This window comes from Camellia sinensis, chromosome 2 (genome assembly GCF_055761805.1).
Source record: "Camellia sinensis isolate YWXY chromosome 2, ASM5576180v1, whole genome shotgun sequence".
Lineage (NCBI taxonomy): Eukaryota > Viridiplantae > Streptophyta > Magnoliopsida > Ericales > Theaceae > Camellia > Camellia sinensis.
This window is the reverse complement of record NC_138962.1, coordinates 204168332-204186902: the sequence shown is the minus strand read 5'-3', so window position 1 is coordinate 204186902 and position 18571 is coordinate 204168332. Positions and strand designations below refer to the sequence as shown.

The 18571-nt window shown below is 33.5% G+C and overlaps 1 protein-coding gene across 2 annotated transcripts; it reads right to left on the bottom strand.

Moving 5' to 3' along the window:
- Positions 1-898: 898 nt before the first annotated feature.
- On the bottom strand, positions 899-13105 carry LOC114299554 (vestitone reductase). 2 transcript variants are annotated; one of them, XM_028244325.2, is made up of 4 exons: positions 12805-13105; positions 1971-2495; positions 1386-1581; positions 899-1289 (listed from the first exon to the last, which is right to left on the bottom strand). In XM_028244325.2, exons 1-4 carry the CDS (start codon positions 12932-12934, stop codon positions 1148-1150), a joined length of 993 nt encoding a protein of 330 aa, XP_028100126.1. In that variant the 5' UTR covers positions 12935-13105; the 3' UTR covers positions 899-1147. The 2 variants fall into 2 exon arrangements, with proteins under 2 accessions (XP_028100126.1, XP_028100127.1); XM_028244326.2 differs by having other exon boundaries at positions 1386-1458; positions 12805-12992.
- Positions 13106-18571: the final 5466 nt, after the last annotated feature.

The window sequence follows — 18571 nt, the reverse complement described above, 5'->3', positions numbered from 1 at the left end:
CATGAATAGCTTAGTAGCAAAAAGTCCGTTTTGAAACAAATTGTAAGTTTAAACATTCAAAGAATAGAGTATACCTTTAAATTATAAAATTTCAATCAAACTCAATTTGATAGAAGTCAGATTCAAAGAACAGAGTTTTCGTTTTGAGCATTATAAAACTTACAGGCATTTCAAGTTAACTTATTTCTCTCCTCCCCCCCACCCCCCACCCAAAACACACACACAAAAAAAGATATGTTCATAGTTTACAGCATTATAAAACTTTAGAGCTGTTACAAGACCCAAAATTTTCAAACTCAAATTTGCCCCGAATCCAAAACGATGTCGTTTTGAATTTTTTTTTTTTTTTTGTTTTATTTTTTCTTTCGTTTTGGAATTTTCTCTTTTGAAGATGAAAAAAGAACAGAAGCAGAAGCAAAAGAAGAAGAAGAAGAAAAGAGACGAGGAAGATCAACAGCCAACATCTTCCTCAACATTTTCAGACAGCCAACATCTTCATCATCTTCAGATCAAATCCACTAGAAAAATATATATATATATATATATCAACAACATCATCATCATCATCATCATCATCAACATCTTCATCAACATCATCATCATCAACACATTATCATCACCCAAAAAAAAAAAAAAGATTCAGATCCGATTCAGATCTGAATCTTCGATCACCGCCATCACCGTCGATCTTCCTCCTCCGCCATCACTGTCTTCTTCTCTTCCTCCTCCTTCTCCCCATCTTTTCTCCTTCTTCTCTCTTCCTCTTCTCTTCTCTTTTCTTCTCTCCTTTCTCTCTCTCGCCTCTGTCTGTCTGTGTTCAAAAACCAGAAAGAAAAAAAAAAAGCAAGAAAAGGAAAAAAAGGAAAAAAAAAAAAAAAAGAAACGCAAAACGACGTCGTTTTGGATTTTGAGCTAACGATTTCAAACCCTCAAACAATTTTCATAAAACTTACAGGCATGTCAAGTTAACTTATTGCCATTCCTTCATTTGCTTACATGTATACCTAGATGTCATGATCTCATCCCTTCAACAATTATTCCATTCACTAAAAAGATGGTTTGTAACAAAAACATCACAAAAAGGAAACATTAACTGTCCCTGAAGCCAAAAGTAGCTAGAGCAAGACTGACTGAGTACCAGTATTGCCTAGAGAAAACCCTTCTCTTTGCAGCATTGAATTGCTCCATTGTACATTTCTTCAAGGCCATACTTATACTTGAACCCAGTATCCAACAACTTCTTTGAGGACAGATTACTACGTGAGGTACATTCAATTTCTTTGAAGGAACTGCAAAAATACATGGGGCGAAGACTGAGATATGTTTTTCTGACGAAGGAAAATAACAAGAAAAAATTGGGAAAAGTAAATAAGATTAGAACTCACTCCGGTGTTGGTATTGGACATTCTGGGTATTTGGCAGATAGAAATTCAAACAGCTTATCAATTGTTAAGTCAACTGCCAAACACAAATACCTCCCTTTTGCATCAGGGTATTCAAAAAGGAAGATATGTGCACTGGCCACATCGTCTATGTGCACCATTTGTAATTTAGCAAGAGAACTATATTTATCTTTTTTGCCTGCATTGAATCAAAACCACACACAAAAAAAAAAAAAAAAAAAGAAGAAGAAGAAGAAGAAAGAAAGAAAAGAAATAATGAAGAATAAACTCAACATATGACTTCAAACCCCTACTATTTTACAATGAATCGTTCTAGAACACATAAATTAGTCATAGAATCAAACATGAAATCTATATGAAAAATTTTACAATATCTTTTAGAAGTGGGTCCTATTAACAAATTCTTTAAAATCTTGTCAATTCATGTGCATTTTGTGTTCTATTATATGTTTGATTTCTGTGTTCGTAGTAGAACTGTTTTACAATACTCAAATCAGATAATTTCGATAATCTGAAATACTTCTAGCAAAATTCAAGAAGAGTAAGGTCATGAGAAACAACACGTACCGTGCATCATAACCATTGCAGTGTCTACTGAACTAGGCACACGAGGACAAATGAAGGGTCCATTGATTAGGGAAGGAATTACAGTGATGAGATCCAATCCATGTTTTTCAGCAAACTCTAGAGCAGCTTTTTCAGTTAATGTCTTTGAGATCATGTATGAAGCTCCATAAGGATTTAAGGATCTAATAAAATCTACATCACTCCAGTGACTCTCATCCAAAACATCTAAACCCTTCTCATTAAACATAATGGTAGATGCGCTAGAAGTGTATATAACTCGCTTTATGGTCTTTGATTTAAGGCATGCCTTTAAAATTCCAAGGGTCGCGTTGATAGCTCTTTGGGTCTTGACCTCTTCAGGTTCTTTGTCCTCAAAATCAAGTGGGTGAGCAACATGGAAGACTCCAATGCAACCTTGGATAGCTTCATCAAAACTATCTGGTTGGGCAAGATCTGCATTGAAAATTTGAAGCTTTTCTGATGCACCGGGCAGGTCTGTGAGGTAGCTAAGGTCTTTCTTGCTGTCTGGTGAGGAAACCATGGATGAAAAACATCAAAATTTCATGAATTTGTACTTGACATACAATTTGGTATGAAAAATAACAAAGACACATCTATAAGCACTTTTAAAATCTGTTTTGTAGGAGTGGAAACTTGTAAATGGGTACTACAACTGATAATTCTAGAAGAAATGTATAATAAAGTTTAACATGACCGAGCAAGCCAAACACGTCACACATACCTAGCCTATGAGGAAAAAACACTCGCAAGTCCGAGGTGCTAGTCCAGAAGACAACATAAACTCTCCAATCCTAGAGGATCAGTTCCACAACAACGCACAAGAGATAAGAACTGGACCTCATCTTCTTGTTCATTCGCCTCATCTTCTTGTTCATTCGCCTCATCTTCTTGTTCATTCTTTTTGTACTTAATGATAATTTATAACCATTATTCAAGCTTGCTTGATTTCATCAAGTTCTTCAACCTTAAACACTCGTGCACACATAGGACCTGAAGTGTTTCCATTTGAGGGAAACTGGTTCATATATTCTCTCTTTTGTTTAATGCCATATAAGTTGGTTCTTAGACGAGGATATAATTTGCAGAGCATGATTAATTAAACACTTCAAGGAAGGCCTTGTAATTGCAATTGTAAATAACCATATAATTTACATATTATAAAAGGAAAATAGTTGAGTATTTTAACATATCCATTCTCAAATTAAATATGTATATAGTTTAATATTTCTTTATCTTAACATAACATAAAGGAGGTCACTTCCTGTTCATGCTTTGCACAAACATTCTCAATAGAATACTCACCTATATCTGTATATATAGACAGATAGAATACAAACAAAATTTATATATAAAAAGTTCATACATAATGGTATGTTGCACATCTATATCTCTTCGTTGGAAATCACAAAACCCCTTCCTATAATTCAAAATTACAAATATTTTACTGTCACATCATTTAATATGACTTCTCTATATAAAAATTTGGATAAATTACACTGATACCCTTGAGGTTTCTATTTAAGCCAAGTTTGGCAACTCTAAAAAAAGTTAAAAAGTTAACTCAAAAAATTAAAAAGTTATCACTATTTACAAAAAAAAAATATATTAAAAAAATAATTTCCCACACTCATACAACTCAGCCATCATGAAAAGTCAAAGGGGCTGTGCAGCGTTTGTCCCAAGTATTAGACAGTTTGGGGCAATTTTTCACACACAGTTGTTCGGCCCGTGGGGGCCTATCATGGGTCCCGTTTTGATAATCTGAACCGTGGAATGTGTATAAATCGTCGAGTACTATATGTCTGTAAAAAATCACATTGATCGGATATCGATAACTACATAATCAAATCAGTTTTGTATGAAAAAATGGATCGTGTTATAATTAACGATTGAAAAAAAACAAATCTGATCAGATAGCTATCGATATCCGATCAACGTGATTTTTTATAAGCATATAGTGTTCGACGAGTTCTACACATTGAACGGTTCAGATTATCAAAATGGGACCCGTGATGGCCCCCAGGGGCCGAACAAAACAGTCCACTACAATGTCCGAAAAGTACCCAATAATTTCTTACCAAGAATTCGGCTGCCAGATTGTACAGCTGTCATTCACTCATTTCCAATCTTCTCCTACACATTTCTTTATATAATTTTTTAATACACATTTTTTCATAAAAAGTCAAAAAAGTTAACCCAAACATCTATATTTTTTTCCTCAACTTTATAATCCAAAAAGACAAAAAGTGCACTTATTTAGGACACCCCAAACAACCCCTTAATATAGATTCCTCCCTCACATTTAAAAAAATTACAATTACCCCCATGTTAGATTAAATGACACATTTACCCCTTAACCTTAATACATATACAATAATAAAATAATGTTAATATTTTGTTCATATCATTTCAAGAGAAATAATAATCAACACACAAAAAATTGATTTGTTTTTATTTTTCCTGTTTTTTATTTTTACTGATTTTTTAAAAATATTTTAAGCAAATTTTTTTTTAAAAAAAATGCACCTAATCTATATATACTTATGTAACAACCCTCATACTGTTTACTGATTAGGGACTGATTGATTACCGATAATCACCGATTACTGTTAAACGAAACGGATAATGACTGATAACTGACTGATAATTGAACTGAGTAAAGTACTGAACTGACTGATTGAAATTGGAATCTGAATTAACTGAGTATATGTTAGTTAATTGCATTCTATCTGTTTGATTGTCTGATTATCTGTTCATGTCTATATGTTTAAACTGCTAATTGAAGGCCTTATCGGCGGCCGAATTAGAAACCGATTGATGTTCCGTGACCCTCATAATTAATGTGATTTTATGGTATATTTATCTGAAAACTGATTAGGTATGATTAAATTAGATTAAAATAAGCCAATTAAAGAGTTTGCCATATTTACCATTTTGCCACTATCTCATATACACACACTTGAGCCTTATGTACACACTTGAAGAACATTTTGCTCAGCCATTTTGAGCACATCACCGACCTTGAGGGAGAAAGGGAGAGAATAGAGTTGTTCTTGGGGGTTTGGCTTAGTCAACTTGAAGAATTGAAGGGTAATTACTAATTTGAGCTCCCTCACTCCTAATTCTACACCCAAGGTAGGACATCCATCTTCTTGTTGCTGTTCTTGAGTTCATTCTTGCATGATTCATGTTAATTTGTAGAGCTAAGTCATGATTTGGTCCATAAATGAGGGATTGAAGATCATTTCTTGCATGCATGTTGGTATTGTTGCATTTTGAGGTTGATTACATGGACATTGGTACATGCATGCTCATATTGTTGTTATAGACCATGTTTCCATCTGATTTGAAAAGAAATGAGCTCTTTTGAAACAGCTTTGAAGCTTTAATTTGGTTTAAAACTCATGCATGACATGTTTGAATGTTGTTCTTGAAAATGGGTTTGAATATGGTTTTATTTGACTCACCTTTGGGGCTTGAATTCATGAATTGAGCTTTGAAACTTGTTATACATGGAATTTAATGATGTTTTCCAGATTTTGGGCCCAAGAGGTCGAGTTTGGAGTGGTTGAATGCTTGGTTTGAGCTTGGGAGGCAAATCTGGAAATTCCAGATTTGGCTTCCTCGCTCGAGCGAAGGATTCCCCGCTCGAGCGAGCACCTTTGTCCAGGGCTCCGCTCGAGCGACCATCGAGCGACCATCGCGCGTAAAATTTCAGCATCCAGTACTTTTACTGTTTTGCAGACCGCTCGAGCGAAGGATTCCTCGCTCGAGCGAAGCCTTTGATTTTGGACTTACGCTCGAGCGTAGAAAGTCTCGCTCGAGCGAGGCTCCTATTTTCAGCAAACTTTGCGAAATATTTTCTAAGTGTATTTTTGCATCCTCATCCCATCCTAGGCATTCTTAGGCCTAGTTTAAGACACTTAGATGAGGATATCGTTGTAGAACACACCAAGGCAAATTAGGGATTAAGTTATAAGATTTCCCAACTGTGTAGCTTAGTGTGTGTTCAACCTGTGAACTGTGTAGGGTTGGCAACTGGGGAGACACGCTCTAGCATACTGTAGCCCAGAACTCTGTGAGTAACAATTGTGTAAAGATATGTTCAACTGATTATCTTCTGAATACTGAACTGAACTGTTTACTGAACTGGTATTATTTACTGAATGAATGTATGTCCTTTATTTCTGAACTGTACTGTGGCATCCTTAGTATCTACGGTTTACTGTTACTGTTACTGTCACAGAGATCTCTGTCGGTTTCCTTGTGAAACCACTACTGTTTACTGACTGATGGCCATCATTACTGTTCGGTCTTTTAAGACCTACTGTTACTGTTATGCTAATGGATGTACCACATATGACTGTTTACTGTACTGAGCAACTGAATTACTGATTGAAATGAACTGTTTTCATTACTGTAAGGACATTCATTCTAAACCCCTTTACGCTTTATGTTATTCACTGGGCTTTAGCTCACTGCTCATATATATATGTAGGTGTACAGGCACCAGAACGGAGCTAGGAGCGTCAGGGTAACTCCAGTTTTGTCAAGCCAGCCTTTGTGCCTCACTGCGAGGTTCCGAGCCTACTGTTAAGGCTTAGGGGTGCTTTAGAATTTCCCCCTTTTTGTACTGTTTCACTGTTTTGTATAGACTGACTGTTTACTGTACTGTTATACAGGGATTAGGTCCCTGTACTGTGTGACTGTTAATTTTGTATACTGTGTTGTACAGACGGAATGTTTTCTGTACCGCTATCTAGGGTTGAGTCCCTAGATTGAATGAATGTCAATATTGTACGTACTGTTTATGTGTGAATGTATGAAAAGCCTTTTTGCATACAGACTGTCACAGCTCAATGGACACTATTTATTTACTGTATTGGCTTCCGCCAGGCCCTGTACTCTGTTTTACTGTATTACTGTTCTGCAGGCCTTCGGTAATCTCGGATTACTGGCCGGTTACGGTACTAAACCCATAGGGCCGGGTTTGGGCTGTGACAACTTAAGAAGGATAATATTTTATGATTTTTTTTTTAAAATTCACCAAATAAAAAAAAATACAAAAATTCAATAATACTATAATAAATGTGAATGACGGTGTTTGATAATATTGTAATAAATGCAGGTAAATAGACGAGAAAGAAAAATGATGGCTGAAATAAAAATGAAAAATTCTATTCATATATAAAAATTTATACAAAAAATATCATAAAAATATTGTGATGGTAATGTTATTGTAAATATAAATCATGTTTATAGGTGTTTTGTTTTAAAGTGAAAAGTCACCATTAAACTATATCATTATGCTAGAAAAATTTATATAAAATTTATGTTGGTATATCATCACTCAATAAGAATATGTTCAGGTAGAATTTAATGATAGAAAGTTATAGAATGTAATCATGATGATAGGAAGAAGACATGGTAGGCAAAAGGGCAAAATAGTCATTTAAGAAATTTTAGAGTATGACATCAGTAATTCAGGGAGCAATTTGTAATGAGATTACAAATTTCAGGGAGAGGAATATAATTTTTCAAACGTAAGAGAAGAATCTGTATTAAACAAAAACATCAGGGAGTGTCAATGTAAGTTACTTTAAAAATTTTGTATGTTTAGACCAGTCCTAGCTAAGGTTGGGCACTCAAAATTTGGCCCAAAATAGGGTCCCAAAATTCATTAGCCCCTTGTAACATATATAAAAAATTCAAATAGGCCCAATCCCTTTTATTGATTGAGGCTTAGGGGTGTTTAATAATATAATTTAGCACTTAAAACTAAATAGATTAAGTGATAATCAATTAAGTCCATTTGATAACCATAATTAATATCACTTAAAAATTTAAGTGCATCTTCAAATGTAAACTAAAACTTAAGAAAATTTTAAGTCACATAAAACTTACTTAGTTCTGACTGAATTATAAATATTATAAACTCATTACCACCACTGCTTCCACTACCACCAAAAGCATCATGCCATCGCCACCACTACCACCATGTCACTGCCATCGCTACCACTACCACCATGTCACTGTCATCGCTACCACTACCAACACCACAACTATCACCATCATGTCACCACTACTACTATGTCACCGCTACCACTACCACCATTGTCGCCACCATTATGCCGTTGCCACCACCATTACCACCACCACCACTACTACCATCACCCTCGTCACCATTGTTATTATTGCCATAAACATCACTATCATTTTACTACTACTATCACCGCTACCACCACCACCACCACCACCACCACCACCACGACGCCACCGCTACCACCACTATGCCACTCCACCACCACCACCACTACCATTATCACAATATAAAAATTAAAATATATAATTTTAAAATAATAAATTTTAAATTTTATCTTACACATATCAAACAACTTATTTTTAATTCAACACTTAAATTTTTATCAAACAACTTTTCAACTTAAAAAATTTAACATTCAGTTTTTAATACTTAATTTTCAGTCTTTGATTTTTAGTTTCAACAAACACCACCTTAGTTTAAACGGCTCCAAAAAAAAACCCGTTGGGCTCAATTAAAAACAAAAATTATTTATAAATTTTATTGGGCCCAATCTGATTTTATATTAGTTTTAGGGTCCAAACAGAGCATCCTCCTTCAATATTCATTCTCCCTTTAATTGAGTTTTGGTTTCATTTGATGTTTAAAATATTCATTCCCCTTAATTGAGTTTTGGTTTCATTTGATGTTTAAATTAATAAATTGCACATTTATTCATAAATCCCTCTTCATTTACTTATGTTCTACTTAGTCTAATTTATTTTCCTATGTTCCACTAAGTTCTATGAGTGACATAATTACCAAAATATTCCTAATAATGTTCATATTGACAATGTGAATATTTCACATTGTCAATGTGAACATTTGAATATTCACATCATCAAGTTGCTAAGCATTTAAAAAAAATATTTGCAAAGGTAAAAATGTGTACAAAATACCTTAAATATGATAATTAAGATTTGGTAGATCAAATGTCTAAATAATAAAACTTATTGGAATACGAGAATATGTTATAGACTAATTAAGGTATAATTACTTGAAAAATGATTTTCTAATAAATCCATCACAAATTATATCAATCGTTGTTTAAAATAATTTCTATATTCATTCTTCCCTAATTGGTTTTGATTTCATTACAATTAAATTCAATATACATTTGCTAATAAATTATTAGTTCCATTCTCAAAAAAAAAATATTTCCAATCAATTTTTTTGGTATACTTTTTGCTCTTGAATTTTTTGCTTATTCTATGCCCTTAATTTTTATTTTATTTTTTTGTAATTAGTTTTTGCTATTATTATTATTATTGTTACTATCATTATTTTTGGCTTTGTACTTGTAAAGAGATTTATTAGGAAAACATTTTTTAAGTACTTATATTCTAATTAATCCATAACATTTTCTTGTTTTCCAATAAGTCATATTATTTGGATATTTGATCTACCAAATTCTAATTCTCATATTTAATGTACTTTATGAATAATTTTATCCTTACAAATATTTTTTAAATGCTTAGCAACTTTGTGATATGAATATTCATATTTTATAGTGTAAATGTTCATATCACGGAGCATTCACACTGACAACGTGAATATTATTATTAGGAGCATTTTGATAATTATGTCACCTGTAAAACTAATTGAAATATAAAAAAAAAAATAATTTAAAATAAGTGAAACCTAAGTAGATGAATAGAAATTTATGAATAAATGCCCTATTTATAAATTCATTAAAAATTTACTCTATGTATTGTTCTGCTTTGACCTAGTTATTATTTGCATCAATCATTACTATTGTGTGTGAAAATATTCTTTCAAGAATCTGACATATTCTTCCTATTTCAATGAGTCACGAAACATAACCTTCACATATATAAGGGGTTTTTTTATTACATAATTTGCATATGTAGGTTGATTTTTATGAATTGCGGATTGGAATGTGATTGATGTAAACATGCTTTTAAAAATAAAATAAAATAAAAAATTAAAGAACAATAGTAAATTTTATCTTTTGAGATATTCTTATCTTATTCGACGTTACTAAATTTTGGTGATTATATATGCAAATACATTTGTGTGTACTAGCAAATATATATATATATATATATATATTATTTTCATTATAAAATATTAATATATCATTCGTACTATGCACGTGATAAAATAATATATTATTTATTAAAAATAGATAATTATATTTAATTTTTTTATATTTTGTTTCTCCTAAATAAAATTTTATATACAAGTTTAAGAGTTTTGTTTCAAATATTCCTTTACTATAACGGCCCTGTTTGGTGCAGCTTAAAAGCTGCTTATTTCAACTTTCAGCTTAATTTAAGTTATTTTAATGTGTTTAGTTTAGCTTATAGCTTATAATTTTTTGGAAGTCAGAAATCAGTTTATTCTTTGAGTGGGGCAGGAGATGCTTAATTTATAAGTCAGAAATCAGCTTATGTTCATAGTTATAAGCTATAAGCTGTTTAGGCATAAGCTATAAGCACTTTCCCACAGCTCTACCAAACAGGGCCAACATATAGTATAAACAGATTAAAATTGTTGAATTGACAATTAATAATTAAAATTATGATTTGTTATAAAAAAAAAAATGACATTGTTCGAATATTTCACTATTTTAGAATAAAAATATATGAATTTTAAAAAGTTGTCATATTGGTTTTTGAAAGGGAAATAATTAAAGAAATTTTAAAAATTTAATAAGTAAGAAAGAATTATCGTAACATGTAAAACCGCTAAAATCATGATTAAACCAGCAAATCAATCAAACCAAAAATGGTTTACCTTAATCAGTTAGGTCAAAAGACTAACCAGCTTACACAAAAATTAATTAATTAATTAGAATTTTTAAATTTTATTTTATTAAAATTTAAACTGTCATGAAATATGGAAAGCAATCTATTAATTTAAATTTAAAATTGACACAATATAAATTTAAAATTATAATAATCTATCACATGATTTATAAGTTTTAAATACAAATTTAAAATTATCATAATTATCTCATAATTTTTGTATTAAGGAGCAGTAAGAATGATGTTGAGATTATCAATATATCTATTTATTTAATAAAAGAATGCTTTTAAGAAGAGATATTATGAGAGTTTCAAAATCTCGTACAAAATTATTTTAAAATCAAAACATCTATGTGAGATTGTAAAATAAAAGTTAAATTGAAACTAGCCAATCGGGATTTTCTTAATTGTTTTAAATTAAGAAAATCAAAAAAAATAGTATGAGATATTGATCATATGGCTTCTCATTAAAAATCTCATTTTGCTTATATAAATAGGAATATAAGATTCACTTTTCTCTTTTTTCTTGTAAAATAAAAAATAAATGAAAGCTAACCAATGAAAATTTTCTTAATTGTTTAAAATTAAGAAAATTCAATAATTTTAAAATGAGGGTTTGAAACTCCTAGAAGGCTTCTCTCTAAAAACCCCTTTTACCTTATATAATATATAGATTAGTTCCTTATTCTATTTTTTATTATTTCAAAATATTAGTCTATTCTCAAAAATTAAATACGAAAATAACATGAATTTTCTATTTTGCACTTCTTTTAAATTCATTAACATTAATATTTTTTAAGTGTAAAAATTGTATTAGCAAAGGATAATTTTGAAAAGTTAATATTTTTAGAATGTAATAATTGTATTACTAAAAAAAAAGTTAGATTCTCTAAAAGAAACTAATATTTTAGACAAAAAGAGTATATATAATTGTAAGCACTTAATATTTTACCTATTATTTTATTTTATTTTATTTTTAAATAAGGATAATAAGTAAAAAGGGTCTCAATTTTAGAAGGTCACCAAGGCCATCTCCAGCTCTTTATCAAATCAGATATTAAATTTAAGGGCAAATTACAAACACCGCCTCGAGATTTGGTGAAAATACAGGTTCCTCTCTGAGATTTAAGAAATTACAAATTGTCCCCTGAGGGTCAAATTTTCATAACAAATTAGGAAACATTAGGGGGAATCTGTATGAAAATAAAATTCTCAGGGGGCAATTTGTTATGGAAATATAAACCTCAGGAGGTGGGATGTAATTTCTCAAACCTCAGGGGAATCTGTTTTTTCACCAAATCTCAAGGGGTGTTTGTAATTTGCCCTAAATTTAAATTTGATGAAAATTCAAAAAAACTTAGCTCCAATCGTTTTATCAAATATATATTAAATGAAGGGAGAAATACTTTTTCATCAAATCAAAGAGTTTTATCTTTTTATCAAATTTACAGGTGATAGATGTCTTCATAGACAATCGGATTTGGGATGAATTAGCTATTTTGTAAAAAAAATTGACAAAAATTTACTCTTCACCAGATCACTGGCTAAATTGATGAAAATCATTAGAATACATTATATCATATTAAACTTTTTATTAAATTTTTACTCAAATTCAATAAAACTTTGGAGATGTCTAGCATTTTCAATACACATATCCATCTATATATGTATGTATGTCTGTACATCATTTATATCTATGTAATAAAATTCCCCAACAGTTCATACAAAAAGTGTTGTTAAATTACTATTATATGTTTGGACTTTTTATTTAGATCGTACGGCCCAAACTATCCTCATCCTGACAAGCAAGAATCAGGGTCTTTGCAATGACTTGGGGTCTTGAGTTCATAAAGGTTACCCTCAAATTCAACATGATCTAATTGAAAACCCATGAGATTTTCAATCATATACATACATGAAAGTGATCACTAGTGTACGAAAAGCAAAGAGGCAGATTAATTACCTGGGTTATGAGATCTAACTGTAGTTCTAACTCTGTAACCATGTTCAAGTAGCTTCATGATCAGCCATGACGCAACATACCCTGTTCCACCTGTTACACAAACACTACCCTTAGCATCACCCCCTTCCATCTCTCTCTCTCTCTCTCTCTAAAATGATGTGTGTTTGCATATATGCACACACATACATATCTCTCTATATAGTGGTGCTTCAACATCACATAGAGCCAAAAATGCTTGTTTTTTCACATTCCTATTTTGCCCTTATTTTTTAAAAAAATTTCCATTTTGCGCTTTGTTTGTGTGTGTGTGTGTGTGTGTGTGTGTGTGTTAGTTATTTTGGGAAAATCAGATTTCATAGAGATACTATTTGTAGATAATTCTATTTGCACGCAATATAAACTTTCATTACACACTACAAATAGTATTCAGATATAAATATTCAAACAAAAGTTAAATGTTTAAATATAAATTTATAAATATATAATAGTTGTTTGGATATAAATAATTGAACGAAATATATACATATATATTCAAGGATAAATTATGTAAATGGTCTATGTAATTTATAAGATATATCAATTTGGTCCTTATTAATTTAATTTGCTCAATTTTGCCTTTAATTTAACAAATTGTGTCATATTAGTTCAAGAAATAGCGGCCCTTGGGTTTAGTGGATAGAAACTTAAACGATGTGTCAATTTTGGTTCATGTAGTTTACACAATGTGTTAATTTAGTCCCTGTCAAAATCGAGCAAATTAAAATAATAGGGATTAAATTGATAAATCGTATAAATTATAAGGACCAAATTGATACATTATTGGAGCACATGACGACTTTTCGTCTACCAAACTTAACAAACGTTATTTATTAGACCAATATGACATAATTTATAAAATTAAGGGGTAAAATCGAACAAATTAAAACAATAGAAACTAAATTAACATATCGTATAAATTACATGGATCATTTGCATAATTTTCTATATATTTAAACAATTTATTTTCATTCATAATCTTAAATTCGAACATTTGACATATATCTGAAAGTTTATTTTCAAACACCATTTGTGGTATATGTTGATATTTTGTAGGAGCTTTTTTTGATAAATCCACTTTCTAAAAGTTTTATTCCATCCAACTCATATTCTTTTTGACTATTCCATTAGGTCCTATTTGAGTTAAGAAGACTAAAATACCCTTTTCATCTACTTATGTTCCATTTAGTTCACATTATTTTCTTATGTTTCAATAAGTCCTATGGGTGACATAATTACCAAAATATCCCTAACGTGAATGTTCACACCGTCAATATGAATGTTCATATCGTCAATGTGTAGGGGCCCAGCCCATGTCGATCCTCGTGGGTGCCCGGAAAAATTCAAGTCGGGCCGGGGCGGGCCCGGCCCATTGACAATGTGAATATTCACATTGACATGTTAACATTCACATTAATAGAAGTGTAAAATTGGCCCGCGTTCCGTGGCGGCGCGAAACCCACCAGCGGCCCATGGGCGGCCTAGAGCAGGCCCGGTCCGGCCCGTTGACAATGTGAATATTCGCATTGATATGTTAACATTCACATTGATAAGAGTATAAAATTGGCCCGCGACCCATAGGTGGCCAAAAGCCCGTCCACGGCCCGGGACGGGCCCGGCCCGGCCCGTTGACAATGTGAATATTCATATTGACATGTTAACATTCACATTGATAGGAGTGTAAAATTAGCCCGCACTCGTGGCTGCCCAAAACCCGCCCACGGCCCGTGGCGCGGGCCGGGATGGGCCCAGTCCGGCCTGTTGACAATGTGAATATTCATATTGACATATTAACATTCACATTGATAAGAGTATAAAATTGGACAGCGGCCTAGGGCGGGCCCGGCCCGGCCCGTTGACAATGTGAATATTCACATTGACATGTTAACATTCACATTGATAGGAGTGTAAAATTAGCCCGTGCCTCGTGGCTGCTCGAAACCGGCCCACGACCCGTGGGCGGCCCGGGGCGGGCCTGGCCATTTTTTTTAAGTCTTTTTAATTTTTTCTACTAAACTTTTATTATTTTCCTCAAAAAAAGACACTAGGCCTCGGCGCAGGCCGGGCTTCGGACCGAGCCTTGAATGGGCCTTAACCAGGCCGATGGGCCTGGCCCGGCTTCAAAGTGATGGGCCAGGCCCTAGCCTAGGGTCTCGGACTAGGCTCGAGCCTGGGCCCAAATGAGCCTTTCTCGGGCCGGGTCGGGCCGGCCTACGGGCCAAAAAATTAGGCCCAGGCCCTAGCCCTAGCATAAGGGTATTCGAGCTTTGGATGGGCCGATAGATCGAGCCTCGGGTCGAGCCGGTGGGCCTGGGCCTAGCCCCGAGCTTAGGTCGGGCTTGGGCGGGCCTGGCCATTTTTTTTAATTCTTTTTAATTTTTTTTACCAAAATTTTATTATTTTCCACAAAAAAATACATTGCGCCTCGGACCGAGTCTTGAATAGGCTTTAAGCAGGTCGATGGGTCGGGCTGGGCTTCAAAGTGATGACCTAAGCCTTAACCTAGGGTCTCAGGCATGCTCGGGCCCCGGACCGGAACGAGCCTAGACCGAAACGAGCCTGCCCCGGGCCGTGGGCGGGCTTCGAGCAGCCCATGGGCCGCGAGCCAATTCTAGATTCCTATCAATGTGCATTTTAACAGGTCAATGTGAATATTCACATTGTTAACGGGCCGGGCCGGGCCTACCCCGGGCCGCGGGCAAATTTTACACTCCTATCAATGTTAATGTTAACATGTCAATGTGAATATTCACATTGTCGCGGGTCGGGCCAAGCCCGCCTCAGGCTACGGTCAGACTTCGGACCGCGCTACGGGCTGCGGGCAAATTTTACACTCTTATCAATGTGAATGTTAACATGTCAATATGAATATTCACATTGTCAACGGGTCAGATCGGGCTCGCCCTGGGCCGCTGGCTAATTTTATACTCTTATCAATGTAAATGTTAACATGTCAATGTGAATATTCACATTGTCAACAGGCCGGGCCGTCCATGGGCTGTGGGCGGGTTTTGGGCAGCCACGAGGCGCGGGCTAATTTTACACTCCTATCAATGTGAATGTTAACATGTCAATGTGAATATTCACATTGTCAACGGGCCGCGCTCGCCCCGGGCTGCGGGCGGGCTTTTGGCAGCCCATAGACCGCGAGCCAATCTTATACTCTTATCAATGTAAATGTTAACATGTCAATATAAATATTCACATTGTCAACGGGCCGGACCGGGCCCATCCCGGGCCGCCCATGGGCCGCGGGCGGGTTTCGTGCTACCACGGGACGCGGGCCAATTTTACACTTCTATTAATGTGAATGTTAACATGTCAATGTGAATATTCACATTGTTAACGGGCCGGGCCCGCCCCAGCTCGCAGGTGGGTTTCGGGCCGCCCACAGGCCAATTTTACATTTGTTCCAATGTGAATTTAAAAATATGAATGTTCACATCATAAAATTGCTAACTGTTCAAAAAATATTTATAAGGGTATCAAAATTAAATATAAGAGCATAAGTGTCTAAGAAAATAGTGTAAATCAAGAAAAAGTACTTTATGGAATAAAACTATACATACATGGGACTAAATGGGTTAAAAAATTCCTTCATAGACTTCTTGAGTTAAAATACTTCTAAATGGGATTTATCAATAAAAATCCTTATTTTGATATGGTGTGTAGATATATTTTCTCATAATTTTTTCTTGTTTTCTAAAAACGATAAATTTTCCTTGTTTTGTCCCATAGTTGGATAAAAATACTTATTAGTTTTGAAAAATAGAATGGAGTTCAATTTTGAACCACTTAAAACATATTTGATTAATTTAATTTTTTTTATGAATAATAAACTTCTTTGTACATGGCTTGTATTTTGGCCATTTTTACCGAAGTTGTTATCTCTTGTTTTTTTTTTTTTTTTTTTTTTTTTTTGTGATTATGTAGGATATTTTGGGTTAGCTTACGGGCATCAGGCTAAGTCCCTACAGCCCAAACAAACCTTTCGAAACAGGACTTATGTCCTGCAATTCTTAATCCCAAGATATACATTTGTTGACTAGAGAATTTGAACCTAAAATCTGAGAAAGAGTAAACCTCCGGACCTTAATTATCACCCACTAGGATATCTCTTGTGTTACCTGCTTGAAAAGCTATTTCGTCCTCTCTCTCGTTTTTTCATTTGCTTTCATTATACATTTGCATGTCTTATAGTTATCATTTGTAATTCTTATTTCTTCTTCTTACGATAGAGTCTACCTGATCTCTTGATCTAATAAAATAATCATTTTATAACCTAAGGGTATGCTGTTAGGGATAATATATATATAGAAAAATGCTTCCTACCCCCAGCTGGGGGTGACACCCAGTGAGGTGTCAGCTGGGGGTTGGAAGGAAAAAAACAGGTTTTCTTTTTTTTTTTGATTTTCGACCAGTGGGGGTGCGCCACGTCACTGGGGGCGCGACCCCCACTGGGTGTAGGAAGCATGGTTGTATATATATATATATATATGAAATAAAGCATAAAAAGATCTTTCAAGGCTTGTATTTAGTTTTCATATTTTGCCTTTTCATTTTAGGGACGAGACTAATCTGGATGAAGGTTTTTTTTATTTTTTTTTTATTTAAATTATGCAAAGAATCTTAGTCAATTATGAAATATGGATATTTTGTTTGTGGACAAATTACAAGAGCTGCTAAATGACCCTACCTATTTACTTTGGACCCTTACTTCTTGGGAAATTCTATTTCCACATGTTTTTTTATCTCTGTGCACACACTTAATGAAAAAAAGTTAATGACAATTTTATCATGAAGCAAAATAACCATAATCGGCATTAAAACACACTAAATATAAAATTCTAATTTTCTTTGTACACATCTTTTAAAAATAATAACATCTTTTAAAAATAATGATCCTCAGTGCACATCTTTTGAGAAGAAAAAAAAATTAAAACCTAGTTTCCTCATTGTTTCTCACTTCCTCTTGTCCACTATTGCTTGCTACACATTTTATTGTCCTCTGTTGCTTGTATAAAATATTTGATATTGCTTTATTCTCTAAGCTTATATTTCATTGTTTAAGATTTTTTTCGTTCCACATATTTTCTCATAATCAACTAATCAACAAAGAACAACGAACCCAATTGCGCAATTTTCACAATGACCCATCAGCACCTAAAATAACCCTTAAAGTCATCAATTTTCATAATTATATATATATATATATATATATTAACGAGATCCAAATCAATTTATATCATTATTAAATTCATCAATATTATTCTTTTAATATATGGATCTGGGCTTGGTGGAGAGCCAATCCGAACAAGGCTTTGGTGGCATACTTCTGTTCTGTGTAAGTGATAACATTGATGAGATGGTGGCTCAAAATTTGGAAGGAGATGAGATGAAAGAAGACTAAAGCATTGGAGTGAGAAAATCAGTGAAATGTGTGTGAATTAGGGTTTTGATTTGAAGGTGGGTGGAAACCTATTTAAGTGGTGTGTGTACATGATTTGAGTTAGGGTTATAATTAGAATATGTGTTGTGTGGAATGAGAATAATAATACATAATTAAATTTATAAGTGTGTGAATTGAGATATAATGTGCATAGAGATAAAAAAAAATGTGTGGAAATAGAATTTCCCTTACTTCTTTGAACTTCTGCTCACAGAATTGAAACATTATCATTATCTCTTTTGTTAGGTTTTATTTCTTGGCAATCCCGTTTGACAAAACTCC